The sequence below is a fragment of the Urocitellus parryii genome, chromosome 2 (assembly GCF_045843805.1).
Source record: "Urocitellus parryii isolate mUroPar1 chromosome 2, mUroPar1.hap1, whole genome shotgun sequence".
Taxonomy (NCBI): Eukaryota; Metazoa; Chordata; class Mammalia; order Rodentia; family Sciuridae; genus Urocitellus; species Urocitellus parryii.
This window is the reverse complement of record NC_135532.1, coordinates 36,021,276-36,041,573: the sequence shown is the minus strand read 5'-3', so window position 1 is coordinate 36,041,573 and position 20,298 is coordinate 36,021,276. Positions and strand designations below refer to the sequence as shown.

Below are 20,298 nucleotides of genomic sequence, written 5' to 3'. Positions count from 1 at the left end.
TCCCACCCTACTCCTTCAGGACCAAGGGACCTAAATGAATCCCTCCTGTGTCCAGTGTGCTTGGGAATGGCCTTTTGCTGGCAACGGTCCTAAAGCAGCGAAGTCCACATGAAGGGACTGGAGGTGCATCACTAGAGGTGCATCACCCCCTGAGGCTGCGGCTCTAGCAGGGGCCGCCTCTTGAAGCTCTCCCCACACATCACTGAGGCCAATGGCCTTCAGCCAGAAGGAGAAGGCTCAGACTAGAGCAAGGGAGGGCAGATCAACAGGACATTGGCCACCCTCATGTCCCCAACTATTAAAATCCTTCCTTCTCTGTCCATCACGAGGTAGCAGGCCAAGTCAGCGCCTGGCTGATGTTCTAACCTGAGACAGATCACCCCAGCCCGATCACCCCAGCCCAACTGGTTTCCCACGTACACAGCCAGCCACAGGAAGAGTTTTGGATGAACAAAATGAAACTTTATTCTCATATGGTATGTAAAGTTTTTGAAGTAGGCACTGTTACCTGACCAAAAAAGTTCCTGACACTTTGGACATCTAAAAGGTTATTTTCTGTACAATTATATAAATATTTTCATGTCTAAATATGAACAATGCTTACAGTCCTAGCAGTTTTAAAATTCAATACAATTAGATTCTTTAGAAAATGATTAGCCTAGTTTCAAAATAAGAAATATTCCCCAAGCAAGAATAAAAGGAGGATACGACGGGGAGGGATCATGGAAGGGGTTAGCAGAGAAGGGGAGAAAGACTGCAAACAGTGAGAGCACAACAAAACCCAAACGTGGATTTTAGGAGATAAAATCCAACAAGACTACATTATATGCAAAAATTGAAAATAACCATCCAAAGTGAAGGTGGGATGACCTTGTGACCAACTGCATTTGAAGTTGATATAAATAATACATAATCTGGCAGATTTGCTTTTCCAGGAGCAAGGACCTTTTTCTACTTTGTTCTTATCAAATAAACTGACATTTAAGGTGGCAGGAGAATTAGAGAAGACTTCAAAGTCAAAGACATTGTGTATATATTGGCTGTGTGAGCCTCAGCAAAATATTTAGCCTCTCTGAACCTGTTTCTTTGCCTGCAAAATGTGAAAAAATAACTAACTTGCTACTTTGTTGTTGAGGGGATTAGAGATAACCTACAAAATGTACCAGCACTGCTCCTGGTAAATAAGTGATACTCAATAAATAACTAAGATTATTTTGTATGAGACCAGGCTTTCACCTTGGATAGTCTAATTCTGCCAGTCTGCTCCCAGGTGTCCTGTCAATCACCACTGACTTCAGAGCCTAAACCTGGGCTCATCCCTGCCCCTCTGATGTCACACAATCACAAAGTACCACTGACAGGTAAAGGCAGACTTTCTCCTGGGGAGCTGAGGCTGCCCTCCCTCTAGCGCCCACTCTGTGTGCAGAAGACTCCTGGAAAACTGTGCTCTCCTTTCATCGGGGGACAGGTGCTTCATAACACAGGGACACTAGTGACCTGAATGCTCTATTAGACCCTGTGAAGTGACAGGGAGGTTCCTGCACACATATACCTCCCACAGGGCCTCTGTTTCAAGCACCAGAACCTGAGGCAGGGACATCAGGACACCTGGGTCATCAGCACCTGGGCCCCACAGGAAGCTGAACTGGACTCCAGGTCAGTAGCACCATGCACGACTCTGCAGAAGCAGCTCTTAGCAAGAAGCGGCTCTCCTGAGCATGATGAGGGATATGGCCAGCTCCTGGGCTGGGGTGTGGACTAGCAGATTGGCTGGATGTGGGCGTCAGTCCTGCCCCAGATGATGGACAGGCACATCCCCAGTGTCAAGGATGCCAAGCACACATGAAGGCAGAAAAGGGAGAGATGGTGCTAGCAGGAAACAGTAGGCACATTGGAGGTAAACCACGGGCTCAGACGCACGGGCACCTGGACATCATCAAAGAGGCCAGCTGTGAGTTTTATTGGTGTTCTGGAGAGGTCCAGCTGGCTTTCTGGTCCTGATGATTTTGTTCCTCATTTCACAAGCAGGCATCCCGAATACTCCCAGCAGAGGCGTGCGAGGAACACTGACTTCTCTCCTCTCTGGAGTCCCAGCAAAGTTCCCACAATGCCAGCATGGTGAGTCCAGGCTGCTTGGCCTGCGCCAGGAAGACCAGGCAGGAAGTCCAATCCAAGTTGCACCTGGGCCAGGCCGTGGGCTGCAGGGAGGGCTGCTGGGACTGTACCTGCTCCAGTGAACTGCAGAGAGTAGATGTGAATCTCCTTGGGGGGAACTGGGCCCTGGCCAGCCCTGGATCTGCCCACCTGGAGCCTTCAGATGTACTGTTCCTCATCCCTGTCATTCAGGAGCAGAGACCACTTGTCCCCACCATTGTCCACTGCGGCGCTGTGCCGAGACAGCCTGTCGGACGTCAGAGAGGACAGAGACACCTGGCTGACATAGCTGACCTGGTCCCACGGTGTGGCCCTGGGGGAGTCCCGTCTCCGGTCGTCCATGCCGACATGCACGCTGACTTGGGACGCGCTCAGAGGCTTCATGCGGCCATGGGCCTGAGCCTCATACCTCTCCAGGTCGGGTTTCCTGTAGCTGGAAAGTAAGAATCCAAGAGCATATGCACCACTCTGCACATAAGTTCTGCTTTTCTTTTTGAAGCCTGGTGAAGGCTCCCATTTTTAAGTCTTTCAATAACACATGGTATCAAAACCTCATGGGTTTTAAAAGAAAAAGGACACTGAATGCCTATGTTCAAAAAAAGTTCAACTGATTTAGAAACTTCCTATGCAAATACCAACAGGTAGATTACTAATAACTTCAGTTAAGTAAATGCATGAATAAATAAATAAACGCCTTTTAACAAGGACGAATAACACCACCAGGGATTTCAGCCTGCTTGAGACCCACAGAAACAGCCTGTGAGGAGAAGAGTACGTTGACAACTGGGGAGAGGTAAATGACTTGCTCATGGTGCTGACAAATCACTACCCAATCCTGCTCAGGCTGCCCACTGTCACCCAGGAAGCATGCCAGCACCCCAACCTGCTGTGAGCGCACAGGGGCAAGGGCCTCCTGAGACTCTCCATCAAGTGTTCCTGGCCCAGAACTCACCACTTGAGCTGCAGAGAAGAGAGCACCACAGACACCGAGGAGGCCGCCATGGCCGCCGAGCCCATCCAGGGTTGCAGCACAATGCCAACAGGCATAAAGACGCCTGCCGAGGAAAAGGCGGCACTCACCCGGCAGCCAGGGGAGGCAGGACCCCACCCTCGGCCGCACTGTGCAGCACCATCCTTGGGGTGCTCCGAAGACCCTGTGCCCAACGGCCTCTGAGATGGGCAGTAGAACACTGGGCAGTAGGATGTGAGAGGACCTGGTCTCTTCCTCCTGCCCTTTCTAGAGCCATGCACAAGTGACATCACCTGATATGGGGAGTGGGAACCGCAGCGATGGGGAGGAGCAGGCTGATATTAGACTATAGGTCTTAATAGATGGTTCAGAAAACATGGTCACGGTAAATAGACAGCCGAGCATCTTGACCAGCTCTTTACAGAAGACCAGAAAAGGAGCTTTGGGGTCCTCTGGGCAGTTATTCTCATTTGTCTTTAGAGACACCTAAGGCAGCAGCCAATACCAACTTTTCTATATGCATCCAGCCAGCCAGCCAGCAAGGGGGACAACTCACTGAGCTCTGCAGAAACCCGGCAGAGGACCCTCCTGGCTGCTGGAGGGGCTGAAGTTGTCAGGGCAGGTGAACACCGTGCCTACCTACCTGCTGCGATGGGTATCCCAACCATGTTGTAAATCAACGCCAGCACCAGATTGACCCGGATCCGCCGGACAGTCCTCTTGGAGAGGTGAATGCTGGCCACCACATCCAGCAAGTCATTCTGTAAGGGAGGACGGTGCTGAGTACCGGGCCCTCCCTCCACCTCACCACCCCAGCAACCTGGACACAGCCAAGCTTACTCTGATGAGGACGACATCAGCTGCCTCGATGGCCACATCCGTGCCACTCCCAATGGCTATGCCCACGTCGGCCTGAGCCAAGGCGGGGGAGTCATTCACCCCATCTCCCACCATGGCAACTTTCTTCCCTTCGTTCTGCAGCTCCTGGACCTTGGCCACCTTGTGAGAAGGTAGCACCTCTGCAAAAACTTTGTTGATACCAACCTAAAGGAAAGGAAATCGATACCCAATGCTAACAAAGCCTCTAGTCACCCTGGTCCCCTCCCCTCAGCCCCCAGGTCCAGTCATTCATGCCAATCAAACAACTTTTGAAGACTCAAGGTCACAGGACAAATAGACCCTGTGCTCCTATCCCTGGTTCAGGTCCCTACTGGTCTGCTCGTCATGGGCTTGGCTGCCTGCACACTTTCCAAACTGTTTATCAGAGCAGAAAATATTGGTCATGTTCCTCTCTGCTTCAGTCCCATCGATCCCACCCACTTCCTTGGATACAGTCTAACCTCTCAGGAATCTGCCTTCCACAGTCCTCCTGGGCCTGGCCTCTACCTGCTGGTCTGTAGCCAACACCACCCTCAAGAATGCACCATTCAGCTACTGTTCAGCTACAGATCACGGCGCCACTCTGCATCCCTTTGGGCAGGCTGCCTGCTCTGTCCTGAGAAGTTCAGTTTTCCTCTCAACACCACCCCCTGCAGTTTCTTCATCTGACAGAAGCAACCCCTCCTCTGGGGAGCCACCCCCAGTCCGTGAGGATGGGGATAAGTTGCTCCTTGGTGACTCTCATGGGGATCCTGCCCACTTCTACTGGACCCTTGAGCACTCAGCCACAGTGTCAGGGTCCATCCTCCCCGTAGGACCAGGAGCCTTTTGTTTCTCTTTGTAGCCGCAGTGCCTGGCACGGTGCCTGTCCATCACCCTCATGGTGCTTCCTAAGTGAGTGTTTTTAACCAGGAAAAGAGGGCAGATACTCATCAAGTCCACCATTAGTAAGGAAGGCCACACACCATCAGAAACAAGTCAGGACAGTGGGGGATGGAGTGGGGATACAATTTCCAGGCATTCACCCTAGAGTCAGGCTGTGTAGGGATCAGTCATCCAACAGTTGTTGCCCTCATGGCCCCAATGCAGAATCAAGGGCCCCTGGAGCACTGCCCAGGACTAAGTCATTCATCTGGGAACACACTCATGAGCTGAGCCAACAGAACATGCCCCAAACATAAAGGTTAGAGCATTTCTTTTGTACCCCCTGAGACCATGACTATTTGGGAAATGGTTAGAGAACATTGGGATCACTTCTCCAGGGATGCACAGAGCAGGAAAGAGCAGAAGCAAAACTGAGGACGTAGGTACTGGTGCTTATTTTTTCCCCTGCTTCTGTGAACTTAACACAGTTTACAGTTTTAAAGGAGAAAGATGTCTCTGGCCTCCAGCCGTACCTGGGTGGCAATGGCTCTGGCTGTCTTCCGGTTGTCCCCTGTGATCAGAACCACATCTATACCCATGCTTTTCAGTGTGTGCACAGCCAGGGCAGCCTCTGGCTTGACAGCATCAGCGATGGCGATCATCCCACAGAGCACACCTGGAGCAGACCACCGTGATCAGCCACAGGGGGGGACTCGATGGCCCTCATGCAAGCAGGACATCAGGACGGGCTATGGGTCTCATCATATAATACTACACACAATAAACAAAACTCCAAACTGTGTACATAATATGAATTGGGTTCTGTTTTCTTTTTGTTTTAAATCATGTACAATTAAAGTCCGGAAGGGATATCAAGATGTTCATGGTGGCTCCCTGAGGTGCAGGACTATCAGTGATTTCATTTGTTTCTTTACAGCTCTCTGAACTTTCCAGATTTTCCACAAGGTACATGAATTATTGCTTTACAAAGTACCTATCCCATTATAAGAACTCAAAACATGTTTGCAATTAAAAACAAAAGAAATATAGCAAATGTCACAATTGTTACTTAAAGTGATAGACATCCAAACTAGTAGATCAGTCCTTCCTTTTTGTTTTTTCCTACAGAAATCATTTCTCAGAATTTTTTTTTTTTTTTTTTTTGGTTGGGAGGGTGAATCTTTAGACACAGAAGAAGCAGGAGAGTTCTGGGCTGAGAATGGGTACAGAGTGAGAATGGGAACAGAGTGTATGGCAGAGCTGGCTCCTTAACTGTGCCCATTCTGGCTTGAGGAGCTGAGGGGACTGAGGGTTTATGAGGAAAAAAGAGAACGAGGGAGAAAAACATACTTGTCTGGAGTTTTCAGAATGTAGTATCCTAAGTTATTTATTGGCATGCAGTTTTACTATTATTCGCAGAAACTAAACGAACAAAGTGTAGGTTCTGATCTCCTCGAAGCATGTGGCCCAGGGTATAATCTGAGTGCTACGGCACACGGAGCCACCAGAAGCTCTGTGCACATCAACAGGTGTGGAGAGCTGTAGTGCACGGAGCATTTAAAGCATCTGCAGGATGCAGACCTTTGGGGCAATGGATTTCTGAGCTGTCTGCAGTGATGGGACAGAGGGGTGACTCTGCACTGCCAACTTGGACAGAAGCAAAGATAATGGTGAATAGTTTAAAATTCATGAGCAAGAAGGAAGACGCAAGAGGAGAGCTGGCTCCAAGTCAAGGTGGAGATGGTGAGAGAGAAAGGGCTACAGGACTAGAAAGGAAGAAGGCAAGACAACGTTCTGGAAAACTCAACTGAAAACAGGGGGGAAATACTTATTTAAAAGAAAGAAAGAAAAAGAAAACAGGGAAGAGAGAGGAAAACAAGAAAAAAAAAAGAAAGAGAAAGATAAGAAGAGAAAGGGAAAGAGGGAGACAAAAGAAACAAAAAAAAAGAAAGAAAAGAAAGGAAGGTTGGAAGGGGGAGGCCTCGTTTTGCCTGGACTGCATTCTCGAGGGAGTGGAAGGAAGGCTCTGGGAAAGCGATACCGTCAATGGCCACCAGGATGGCGGTCTGTCCCTTCATCTCATGATCTGTCATAGCATCACTAACGTCGCTGGAGATGGTTAAGCCATTGCGCCTCATCCATTCACGGTTTCCGATCAGCACCGAGAAGGTCTGGGGGGCCGCATCTGTGCAAGAGAGACTGGTTATTCCTGCAGTCTAGCTTCACCATGAGCTAGAACAGCAGAACAGCTGTTGAACCATCCTAAAAACCAACTTGGTAGGTGTCCCACCAACTGTAAAGGACCAGGGGAAGAGTACACCTAGTGTGTGGGCCATGGGGATGCATTACCACGGCGCATTGGCAGAAGGAGCTGTATGTGTGGAAACGCTGTGAAGGTGAACCTCATGGAATGCCCTCAGCTGCCTTTAGAGGCATCTGTTGGTTATTTTTCTGCAGAGATGAGAGGCAGTTGGGTATTTTCCAGAACAAGGCACGTGCTGACCACATTCATTACCGTTTGGTATGGATGACCCACGGGGAATCAACAAATCATCAGCTAAGTGTTTCCGTGATTGTTTAAAAACTACGCCCCAGCCAAGCGGTTCCTTCACTGTCACCTCTAACAGTGTGTGCTAAGTAAGGTGCCATTGCTCTGCCCCTCTCTTGATGCTTTAATGAAAAGGTCACCCCAGGACTTCAAACATCTAAACCAAGATTACACTGTCAACACATGTAGGAAAAAGAACAAGACATGGATTTTGGGGGGGTTGGGTGTTATCTATACTCTTTAGGTGCCAGTTGGCAAGTTGTCCTGAGACAGGGACAGCCAGCAGCCACTCTAAGCAGCATCCATGCTTGGCTTGGGCAGATCATTTCTATCACTTCCCTGACTTTCCATCAGCTCTGTAAATACTACATAACCCATCACAGTTCACCTATATGGGCAGAAAACAGGAAGAACAAAAGTAGGTCTCATCTGAGAAGCAAGATCTATCTGGACCAAGAAAGAGGAGACTTAAAATACTAGATCAGCAAAGCAATCCTCTATGAATCTAAGTCAATACTATTTTAGCCTACCACATGCATCAAAATTTAGATGCAACAAAGCATGCAAGAGAGAGATTGCAGGGCTGGGTTTGTGGCTCACTAGTAGAGCACTTGCATGTGGGAGGTACTGGGTTCGATTCTCAGCACCACATAAAAATAAAATAAAGGTCCATCAACAACTAAAAAAATATTCTGAGAGAGAGAGAGAGAGAGAGAGAGAAAGAGAGAGAGAGAGAGAGAGATTGGTTGCAGGCCTTCAGGTATGGGGTACCCAGCTATAAGCCACCCGTCTCCATGGCAGGGAAATCCTGGCAGGCAGGCTGGGAACAGGGATCCCTGTGGTTTGACCCACCTCCACTTTGACCTAGTGGGACCAGCTATGGGCAGATCCAGCAGAAGAGACAACGGCCAGGATACCTTTTCCCATAGGAAGGCTGCCAACGTCCTTTGGGTGTCCAGCCCACTGGCTCTGGGGGTGCTCACTGTGGGCCAGGATGCCCTCCACATTGCTGACTTTGCAGCCGATTCCACAGCCTGGCACCGCCTGGAAGTCCATGCAGTATCCCAAGGTCTCTGTTCCAAGTTCCTGTGAAGGTAGTGTGGGAGTGGGGGACCAGAACACAGGGAGGGCAGGACAGAGGCGAGGGAGAAGGCAGAGTGAGGTAGGAGGGATGGGAAATAGAATTGAAAGCAAAGGTCAGGAAACTGACTCTTAGCTCAGCAATCACTTTTCTCTCATCTGACAGCTTAACACGGTTACTGAACTGAACCATTTTAAACAGCCTAACCCCTGCCTGGGCAGATGCCTCGCCACGGTGCAGAGTCTGCAGACCAGAAGGAGGGAAGGCAACTAGCATCGACACCTCCAAGTAAAGAAAAGTTCTTGTATGTTGCAAATAACTTAATGAGAACAATGCAGTAAGTAAGAGTGGGGAGCAAAGCTATTGTGAGGCTATCGAGAGAGAAGTTCCCATGGCTGGACCCTGGAGAGGAGATCGTGAGCTGGCAGGGGAGGAATGAGCAGACCAGTAGGTGAAGGACAGCTGAGGGCAACGTCCTCCCCCGGCCGCAGAGGGTGGAGGCGAATGGCGGTGTGCTGACCCCTACAAAAGACAGAGCATAACAGGAGCTTCCAGAAGATGCTCTGTCCAGGAAGAGTGGGCAGCCTTTTCTGAAGCCATCTGCACCACATGTCTCTGTTTCTGATAACAGTATTGGCTCAGGCCATTTAAAAACTGTCAACACAACCTTTGGCACATTCTACTGCCTCCGTGTTCAACCGAAAACAGAAAACAAAACAGGACTTTCCCTGAGGAGAGGAGGAGTGCAATGCCTCTGTGAAGTGTGTCAAGAATCCTCAGGGCTGTGGCTCCCCTCTGCTGGCCCCTCTGCTCCCGCCCTCCCTGCAACACCCTACTGTGCTGCATATCCCCTCACCAAGCCTCCTGGAGGCCTGCGTTCTAGGCCAGCCTACCATCCTCTCCCACCCCAGACTCGGGCTCTCGGTGGGCAGAAGGCACTTCCTCATGGGTTTTGTTCTGAGCCCAGTGCCAAACAGATGCTCAGCTGACCACTGTGACGCAGAACTGCTTCTGTGGTGATCTGAGGCTGTGAGGGGCTGACCGTGAGCCCGCATACCCCAGGCAAAGGCCTCTTCCAGGGCAGCAGGGAGGGCGGCTTGTGGTTAAGGAGGAGGATGGGACCTGGAGGAGGGGTGCAGCCAGGCTGGGCTCTACATACCTCTTTACAGTATTTGGTGACTGCCACACCCAAGGGGTGCTCGCTGCTGGCCTCTGCGGTGCCCACCACAGCCAGAACCTTCCTAAGGGGAAGTGTAGCCACGTCTGTGAGCAGCAGGAACCGCATGACTCTGGGGACCCCATAGGTAATGGTACCAGTTTTATCAAACATCACGGTCTTGATCTGCCAAAAAAAACCACATCTCAGTGACGCAAGGTGGATAGGAGGGGCTTTTACAGTCCATACTGTCTCCAGACAGAGCTTTATCCATTTCCCTAGGCAGGTAACTTCTTAACCTGTCTGTCTGTGGGCAACCCCTGAGCTCAACAACTGTAAACAAACTGATTTCCACCTGCCCGGTCAGAACATCCCCACTGTGGCTGAGCCTTGACCAGATAAAGCTGGACACTCCCTGGCCATGCAAGAGATGGTGTGGCACAGTCTCCAGAACTTTTTCTTGTGTCACCTCAGGAGTCTAGCCTCAGAGAGTCCTCTGTCCCCTATTTTCCGTCCAGCCCAGCCACTGTTTTCTTCTGTCACCAAAGTGCAAGAGCCTGTCTAGAATAAAGTCCTCAGGCTCCGAGTTCCAGACAGGAAGAGATAGATATGTGGCCAAAATAACTGGTAACTATAGAGCCAGCCATAAACCCATCCCATTCGATCAATGGTAGCTTTGCCCCAGTCCTCATGTGTCTGGGTTTAGTCTGCAACAGTCACACTGGGGCACCCTTCCATGGCAAGAGCCTGAGCCCTCATTTCTCAGAGATCAGACACTGGACTGATGCTTCCCCACACCCTATTCAAGGTAGCAGGATGCTCTGCTCAGACAGTGCCCCAAGACACAGCCTTCCCTGGCCAGCAGGCAACACTCTGCATTTGAATTCCATTGCTGAGTGACAGCTCTTCCTTCAACACTAGCAGCTGATCTCCAAAGATCTCTGCCTCTCAGTCCGTCCTGTGCTCTGCAGGCAGAACATCCTTTCCAAGGTGTAACCTAGTTGCCCACAGAGGTGCGTCCTACCCCTAAAGTTCAGAATTCAAATCTTCCAGGCCTCTCTGATCTGGTCTCTCCCTCGACAGCCTCATCCATACACACACATTCATATTCTTTCTTTTTCTGACTTTCTTTTAGCTGATCACTTATTTATTCAGCAATTAACCTCTGAAGGCTTTCAATATGCCAGGTTCCGGGCCAGATGCTGGGGATACAATGGTGAGAAAAAGTTCAGTCCCTGATCTTAAGGAGCACAGCTTCCCCAGGACCTTTCCACCAGCTGTGCTCACTGCTGGAACATTCTCCCCGCCCTCTGTTGACTCTTGCTCAACTATCAGGTCTCAGATGCACCTCTGCCAGCCACCTTCACCTGCCTTATCCCTGAGTGTCCCCAAGGCACTGGCAGTTGTGTGATACTCAGCATTTGGCATCTGTCTTCCCCACTACACTGTAAGCTCCTGGAAGCTGGGAACCATGACCATCCCTAGAACCCAGCATGGGCCCCCACACTGTAAAAGTGCTTAGCCAAACACCAGATAAATAAATGAAAGCGTGAAAGGTCAGGGCCTGGCATGTGGGACACAGGAAGACTCTTCGTTCACACTGTTGCTCACTGTTCCAACCCCATGTCACAGGTCTCTGCCACTAATTCCATGATATGAGCCGGTAATTTTCTTCTGTAGCATAGCATGATGGCTCGCATATAATCCTGGCTCTGTCACTTGATAACTGCAGAGACAAGTTGCCTAACCTCCTCCTGCTGCAGTTTTCTCATCTGTAAAATGGAAATAAGTACCTACTACCAAGAGCTGCTGAGGACATGAAATCAATGAAACTCAGGACATGAAAGCATTTAGCTGCTGCTGCCTCGCTGCTGTTGCACCTAACCAGTGTGGCTTCCTACCCTATTTAATTGGCATTGTGGCCCTCAGGTTGCTCTCAGTTTTTTCTCTTATATAAAATAGCAAATAGACACCATTTTCATTAGGATTAAAAAAAAAAAAAAAAAAAAAAAGCCAGCCCAGGGGAGAGGCTGGCGAGGACCTACCTTGTGCGCCATCTCCAGAGGCTTGCCTCCCTTGATGAGGATGCCGTGCTGTGCAGCCACCCCGGTGCCCACCATGACCGCCGTGGGCGTGGCCAGTCCCAGGGAGCAGGGGCAGGCAATGCACAGCACGGTGATGGACGTCTGGAAGGCAAACCGGATGATCACCTCCGTCTGGGAGATGTGCTTGCTGGGGTTCTGAAGAGGAAAGAGACAGTAGCTGAGAGCCAGCGAGGAATCTCCTGGGATTCTCGTCACATACGAGTGTCTCAGTGGGGTGGCGGAGCTGGTTTAGGAAATAAACACATTCTGTGCTGCTCAGTGAGAGTTCTCACTGCTTCACATCCCAGCTTCTGACTCGATTCCAGAGGCTTCCTTGGAGAGGCAGTACAGCAGCAGAGAGTCACAGAAGATTCCATGACGGGGACAGAGTGCAGACTTGGGATACAGACCACATAGTTCACGTGGGGTGGCAGGACCTCACATCCCAGGAGTATGAGATGGGACTAGCAGGTTAGGACACATTCAGGTGATGGAGGGCATTGGGGGCTGCGAGGGTGGACCTGGCTCTAATGCTAACTTTGCCTCAGTTTCCACTCACATTGGAGAAGATCCTATTCAGCTCACAGGTTGTTTTAAGGACTGAATAAGGCAGTGTACATATAAACACAATGCATACATACACATAATACAATAATGGGCAGAGGAGAGGCATGTAAGAAGTTATGACTCTTACATCGTTATAATTTTTATCATTATTATTATGAAAACTTTAAAAATGACTGGTCTCCAAAGAATCGATTCTAAGAGGATGATCATACAAATGGGAAAAGATACAAGTATATTTATCACTGTGCCTGGTTTTGTTTTTGTAATGGCAAAAAAAAAAAAAGCCTGGAAACAATGAATAGGAGATTAGCTGATTAGATTGTGGGCATAATGGGGTACCAGGCAATTGTTGGAATGATGATAAATACCTACATCTACTGACATGGAAAGATACCAGTAACAGCAGAATTTTAAAAGCGAGTAGAAAAAGACAAGTGCTGCAGTTTTATTCATGGAAAAATTCCTGCCTATAGTGGGCATAGCCTTTTCCGATAATACTGGAAAAATGTTCACCCAAGGGCAAAAAACAGTCACCTAGAGGTGTGGAATGTGGAGCCAAATGGGATTTCTTGACTCTAAATGTGATTGGGGATGTCTCATCTAGTGGTTTCTTTGTAAACCCCAAACAAATAAATATGGGTCTATTTTGCAGATGTGTTGATACAAACTGCCATTATCATTTATACCCTGAGATCTTGAATTATCTTGATTTATTTTTTCAAAATGCCTGGTAGCTATAGAGTATAACAAAGAGATAATACATTCCCTTAATTACAGTGAAAAACACATTTTCTACATCAAGGATACAGACCACAATCTCTTTACCTTCCATCTATACTTTATTCTTTGATTTCTAAAATAAGGTAATTATGAGGGGCATTTCATTTTTATAGCAATGGTTGTATTTAGGTAGAGATTCGCACTAAGTTATGATGTGATTTTTAAAGAGATAAAGATGATGCAAATTTTTTCTTTCTCTCTCTCTCTCTCTCTCTCTCTCTCTCTCTCTCTCTCCTTCTGTACAGGGGATTGAATCCAGGGGTGTTTAACCACTGAGCTACATCCCCAGCCCGTTCTATTTTGTATTTTGAAACAGGGTCTAAGTTGCTGGGGGTCTTGCTAGATTGCCCAGTCTGGCCTTGAACTTGCCTCCTGCCTCAGCCTCCCAAGTTGCTGGAATTAAAAGCATGCACTACTATACATGACACATGATATGATTTTTTTTTTTTGTAAACCCTGTAATTCTTGTCAAAGTAACACTTGGCATTCTGGTGACATGGGTAGACTTCTAGGGATTTGCATGAGCCCTTCCCTACAGTGATGTTTGTGCGGCAGAGTGATGAGAGAATTTTAAAGGAACATGCAGTACCTCATTTGCCAGCATCCTCCCTGATTTTGCAGATTAAAAAAAAAAAAAAAAAAAACAAAAAAGCCAAAGTAAGATAGAAAAGCATGGAACAGCAGAAAGCCACATATTCCAACTTGTTTAAGACTGAGTCTTCCCACGGCCACATGCCAATGAGTATTTTCCCCCCAAAAAAGCAGAAGTTTTTGGCAATCAGGTGTGTAAGCAGCCACTGCCAAATTCTAGAAATACACCCACAGATTACTCTTAAAATCACTGAGGTCTCCTTAGATGTCAAAAAGTATTTAACTTGGACTTTTTCAAATTTAAGATAAGGAATTTGAGGGGAAAAATGACATTTTAGTAAATGACATGTACCCTAAGAATATCTGATATACCTTCAATTATGGGCAGAAAGTTTTAAAAAGACAAAAAAATGTATTCCATATTTTTAGTTTCTTACTCTTCATCTCTAAGGTAAAATAAGTTTTGGATTGGTTAGGTATGAGATAAGGTAAAGCATTGTTCCACCTACTGGGCAATTAGCCAATACTGCTCTATGGGTCACGATATATATATATATATATATAAACATATCTTTGTAGCAGGAGCCTGTCCTCAGTCTTACACAATATTGAGTAGCATTCTGGGTTTGTGCACAGATGTAAGTAGCATCCACCTCCAAGTGGCATCTACCTCATTCACGAAAACAAAAAATGTGTCCAGATGCTACCAAATGTCCCTGAAAAATCAATGATATACGTAGTTTTGTTTCTCAAGCAGATAAGGGTTTTGAGGAATGGATAGCATTTTTCACATTGCTTTTTTTTAAGTTCAATAAAACAATATTTCCTAAGGCAGCCTTTTTCACCCACATTTTTAAAACTAAAAATGCTTACTCTATTGCCTCGCATACAAAGTTAAATAAATATTTGTTATTAAAAAGCTCTGCTCATGTTGGTATATAAAACCTTTCAGTAATACAGGAAAACATCATCGCTTGAAAAAGTGGGAGACCAAAGATGGTATCCATGGATGTAGATGGCAAAAAATGTATTTTTCTTGAAATCTATTCAATGCTATTATCATGCCATCAAAATTACAAAGTAACCTATCTTAAGACTTAACACTTCAAAACTAAGAATTGAACAATTCTGCATACTGTAATGCTTTAAGCAGCATAACCGAGAGCTATCTGTGAGTGGAAAGCAAACAGCCTCTGAAATAAAAACCTACAGCAGTACAGTGGCTGACTTTTTCCTACCCTGTTTTAGATTTTGCTGTCAATAAGTGAAGAAAGCAAATAAATAAATGATTAAAGCCCAGTGAATCTAAGACATGAAAGATTAGGAATAATGGCAGAGACTGTTTAAAACGCAACAACCCATACTGCCCAAAGCATTCAACTTACAGGAAAGTATTTCTGAACAACACCAAAATCGATAAAACCGATTATAATCCATACCACCAACGTCAAGGTTGAAATGATGATGATAAATGGGACAAAATATCCACTAAATCGGTCAGCCAGTTGCTGAATGGGAGCCTGTGAAAAGAACATGGAGACCATGGGAAACTGCAGCCTAGGAAGGCACAAGACACCATGAGCACGGTAAGGACTAAGACCCCCAGCTCCTCTTGGCCTGTGTTGACTCATGAGTCACCTCTCAATTTACTGATTCTATGGGCCTCTCAAGCTAAAGTTATGCCATGTTTTAAGTTTCTTCGTTACCTTTGACATCTGAGCCTCTTCCACCAATTTTACAATTTGAGCTAAGGTGGTGTCATTGCCCACATGGGTGGCTTTAATGAGCACAGAGCCATGTGCATTGATAGACCCGGCGATCACAGTGCTCCCAGGTTTCTTAGTGACAGGCATGGCTTCTCCTAGAGGTGGGAGAAGAAATAACCATCACTCCCTCAGCCCCATTCCACGTCATGTGGCTGGCAAACACTGTGACGCCCGCCCGAGGGAACGTGAAACATGCCACCTAACCTGTGATAAGGGACTCGTCAGCCATGGTATTGCCTTCCAGGACCTTCCCATCCACTGGGAATTTTCCCCCGGGGACAACCTTGATGATATCACCCCGATGCACCAGCTCCATGGGCACTTGCTCCTCTCTGCAACAGATGCCACTCAGGTCATACACAGTCACACACCTTCTTGGTCTGTCACCAGGTCAGATGCGAGACCAATCACTGGACCAGTCAGTTTATACAGCTGGCCCTCTGCATCTCAGGGTTCTGTACCCACAGATTCAACCAACTTCTTATCAAAAATATTCAGGGGAAATAAAACTTTGTGAACATGTACAGACTTTTTTCTTGTCATTATTCCCCAAACAATACAGTATAACAATTATTTACGTAGTATTTACGCTCTGAATTAGGATCATGAGTAGTCTAGAGAGGACTTAAAGTATAAAAGAGAACACATAATATGCAAATATAACTCCATTGACTTAGGAAGGGGCTTGAACATGGGCAGATTTTGGTATCTGAGGGGATCCTGGAACCAGTTCCCCACAGGGAGCCAAGGATGACTACACTTGCTTCATACTGAGCAACAGATGGGGCTGCGCTCAAGAGCAGCAGGTGTTGCTGTCACACTGAGCAACACAGATTTCACCCTAAGACATGGGGAATCACTAAAAGACTTCTCACCATGGAGCGATACAACCAGACTTGTGCCTTCAGAAAGCTCACTGGTTTGAACGTGGAAAAATATTTTAAAGAAGGCAAAGCTAGAAGCAGGTGGCTAATGAGGGGACCGATGCAGCACTTTGGGGGAAGAGTCTGTGGCTGCCTGGACAAGTGTGCTGGCCATGGCAGAGCCAGGGATGATAGCCCTAAAGATGGAGGAGCAAGAACCGAGAGGCCAGATGTGCAGATGAAGGAAGGACAGGGGCCACAGAGGCAGCCAGACTCTGCCCTGGGACTGTGTGGTGGCCCCAGAGAAAAGGAAGCATCTGGAGGGGAGGGAAGGATGGTAGGCTGGGCTTGAGCCCTTGTGAGCTGTGCAGGGGAAAGCTGCACCCAGCAGCTGGGTCCTGGGGTCCACACGGCTGGGGTTTGGGGAGGTGATCTTTCCCAGTGACCATCTGTAACGCAGTTAAGATGTCAAAGACAGTGAAGAAGGTCCAGAAAGGAGACTGAGCAGCAGCAGGGCAGCAAGGGAAGGTCCAGAGAGTCATACGTGTAAATGCCCCATCACACAGACCTGGGGTAGAGAGGAAGGGCAGGCATAGCTGCCACAGGGATGGAGGGAAGGAGAGGCCCAAGCCTTGTTGAAAGGAGCCAACCAAAAAGAAACTCCAGTTTCCTAGTCTTCAGGAGGCACCAAGGACCCATTCTTCTAAGCAGGGTCCCAGAGGTGGGAGGCCCCTGCAGGAGGCAGAGGGGACTGTAATACCTGGCACCCACCATGCGTCATGTTACAGCACGGTCAGCTCCTCAGGAGAGGCCTGGACTGTTGCAATCCAAGTGACAGAGGGAGGAGCTCTGGCCCTGGGAGACTAGGGTGCAACCATGGGCCTGCAGCAACCTGTGAGGAGAGCGGATGGGCATGGCCTCCCCAGAACTGTGAATAGCAGTGTTAATAGCACGTAGCCCATTCTGGGCAACGTCAGAATGAGCTCTGATCTTCTGACTCCCAGCTTAAAAACTGGTACCACCCCAGTGTGATGGCAGTAGTCAGGCCCACAGGATCACCATCTTTAGAAAAGAACTGAGTTATGGCAAGTATAGCCCATGCTCCTTCGGCATCTCAGATGGCTCGCACCTCCTGGCAAAGACGTTCAGATCATTGGAGCTGCTACAGTGGGGTCCGGGCCGTCAGCAGCACTTCAGACTGCAAGAAGAGGCTAGAGGCTGGGTGGTGGCAAGGTGAGTCCCAAGAAATGGAGCTGTGGCCGGCTTTGTTCACACACCGAACACTTTACTCCTCAGAAACTCTCACGCCATTAATTTATAAGAGAAAAGAAAGACAACAAAGTGTGTGAGACCATAGAGCCACCAAGGTGGCCACGAGTGTGGGAGCCCAGCAGTACCAAATGCTTATCCCACAGGATCCCCTCAACTGGGGGACAGGGTGGCGTGGTAGCCAGTAAGGTAGCTCTGTGCCTCCGGGGGCCTGATCCCAGCTCTGCCATGTGCCTGCCATTGGACTCTGGGCAACTTACTTCACTTCGCTGAGCTTTAGATTCTCCCTTGTGAAAATAGGGATAATGACTGTACCTGCCTCACAGGAGGGTTACAGGGATTAATTTGTGTTAATTAGATAATTAGTGCTGAACAGCATATCTGGTATATAGTATGGAACCAAATCTCAGCTGTTATTATTATAATTATGATGCATAATTAAAAGTCAGCATCCGGGGCTGGGGGCATGGTTGAGTGTAAGCTTAGGGTGTACAAGGCCTGGGGTTTGATCCCAAGCAACCCCACCCCCCATTTCCCCAAAAGCCAGTATCCAGAACAAAACTGGCACTGCTGGGCTTCAGTCAGCCTGCACCCCACGATGTTTCTCTCATCAGCTCTTCCACCCCAAAGGCTCACCAAGGGCTGCTCTGCACCAGCCCAAAAAGCCTGCCAAGCAGCAGAGGCCCTGTCTGAGTTCCCAGTGGTCAGTCATCACAGGACACAGCTGTGGCAACTGGCCTTGGCAACAGGAGGATGTGTGGGAAGTACATAGTGGGGAGAGGGGTGCAGAGCTTGTCTGTCTTAACAAGGAAGACTCTGGAGTGAGTCATCCCAGATGGAAAGAATCAGCAAAGATGGAGATACCAGAGACCACAAAGAAAAGTGGCAGGAAGAAGCTCCTAAGCTGAGACTGAAGGAGAGTCCCCTGTCTGTCCACTAAGATGGGGTGCCATGGCGAAGGCCAGTTTGCAGGGTGAAAGGCAGGGAACTGCCAGGCTGTCTGTGGAATGCCTGTGTCTTCAGCAATCAGAAGTGAGATCACAGGCTAAAGGGAAGGGAGGGGCCCCAGCAATGTGAAGAAGGCCTAGAACAACCACTGCCCAGAATATATAAAAGAGGCCAACCAAGGAGACAGAAGCCTTAATTTGTGCTGGGCGTGGTGGCACACGCCTATAATCCCAACAGCTCGGGAGGCTGAGGCAGGAGGAACATGAGTTCAAAGCTGGCCTCAGCAACTTAGTGAAGTCCAAAGCAACTTAGCAAGACCTTGTCTCCAAATAAAATATAAAAAACGGGCTAGGGATGTGGCTCAGTGGTAAAGCGCCCCTGGGTTCAATCCCTGGTACCTAAATAAATAAATGCCTTAATTTGTAAACATTTCCATATTATTAAGTGCTCTAAGAGTTGAAATGTGGAAATGTTATGAACAGCCTAGATTATGTCCTAATCCTTACCACTTAATTCCTGTGTAATCCTGGGCTAGCTGTGTAGCCTCTATGAACCTCAGTTTCTCATCTATAAAATAAGAGTAATAACAGTCCCTTCATCATAAGGTTTGCTTTTATTCCTCAAGGGATGGGGCTAGGTTAAATATAAAGAGGTTAAAATAGTGTATAGCAAACAATAAATTTTATAGAAGTTTCCAGCAACGATGACAATAATTATTTTTAACATCAGGCAACCTTACAAGGAAGATAGACACCACTCCCATATCATTCTTTGGCAAGATGAAGTCTTTCTCTCACTGCTTATCTCAATCCTCCAGATCTTGCAAGGAAGACAGAGTTCATATTCCATGTTGTCTGTGAAGTATCCCTGTCAACCTTTAACCTTCCTCTTCTAATTTCTGGAATACAAATAGTCTATGCCTCTCCTTTGCCACTGAAGACACAAACACCACCTCCAACTCTTGCTGGTTCTTTACTTCAATGCCTTGTTCACATAATGGGTTGAGAGTGTCCCTACCCACCCTCCAGGGTCTAGTGCAGGGCCACCACACAATGGGTGATGGCTGTGTAATATACAGGTGACATAAACGGATCAAGAGCTCTACTGGTGAACCTGACTCACCTGATGATTAAGTTATCCTCGCCCAGGGTCACCACTGTGGCTTCTGTGGCTTGGAGAGACATGAGTTTGGCAAGAGCTTCTGAGGTTTTGCTCTAGGAAATAACCAGAGTGTAAAATGAGAGCTATGTTAACTGCCCAAACCCAGACTGACATTCACAAGCCGGTGCGCTAGGCAGTCACAGAAAGGGGCTCCCCTAACGTGGGCACACCACGCACAGGCCAGGGGGGATGGGCAGTGCTCAAGCAGCCACACGTGCGCAACACTTATGCTATGACTGTAGTTCTAGGAACTCCATTTCAGGTTCAAAACGATATCAGTCAGCCCTGCGGCCATTTTCTTTTCAGTTCCAACTAATTTCTTTCATGAACTGAGTCCCACTTTTTTATGGGGGCCATTACAATGCTAGGTTCAAAGCAAGATGTTAAAAATGACAAGACCTCAGAGTGGAAGTATGGATTTCTAACTAATAAACTGTCTACTCGGGCGCTGGGAGACCACGTGGGCCCTGACCTGAAGTTCAGTGTTCTTTCCATTACACAATATGCCCGAACAAAGGTTTTAATAATTAACCAGATTAGCTGGGATTTCAGAAGTAGCAACCAATTTGGAGATTAGTGACCTCAGCACCTAATTATATGGTGGTTTCAGATTTCAG

At 47.8% G+C, this 20,298-nt stretch overlaps 1 protein-coding gene across 1 annotated transcript in view; it reads right to left on the bottom strand.

Annotated features, from left to right (window-relative positions):
- Positions 1–491: 491 nt before the first annotated feature.
- The window catches only part of Atp7b (ATPase copper transporting beta), a 68,535-nt gene continuing 48,728 nt past the window's right edge, over positions 492–20,298 (bottom strand). The window contains exons 10-22 of the mRNA XM_026381850.2: positions 19,643–19,734; positions 15,645–15,772; positions 15,381–15,535; positions 15,060–15,194; positions 11,698–11,892; positions 9,656–9,838; positions 8,333–8,501; positions 6,909–7,052; positions 5,401–5,543; positions 3,965–4,168; positions 3,768–3,885; positions 3,107–3,209; positions 492–2,587 (exon numbers count right to left, since the gene is read on the bottom strand). Coding sequence (XP_026237635.2) covers positions 2,314–2,587; positions 3,107–3,209; positions 3,768–3,885; positions 3,965–4,168; positions 5,401–5,543; positions 6,909–7,052; positions 8,333–8,501; positions 9,656–9,838; positions 11,698–11,892; positions 15,060–15,194; positions 15,381–15,535; positions 15,645–15,772; positions 19,643–19,734 — 2,043 coding nt within the window. The 3' untranslated portion in view covers positions 492–2,313. The remainder of the gene's footprint in view (positions 2,588–3,106; positions 3,210–3,767; positions 3,886–3,964; positions 4,169–5,400; positions 5,544–6,908; positions 7,053–8,332; positions 8,502–9,655; positions 9,839–11,697; positions 11,893–15,059; positions 15,195–15,380; positions 15,536–15,644; positions 15,773–19,642; positions 19,735–20,298) is intronic.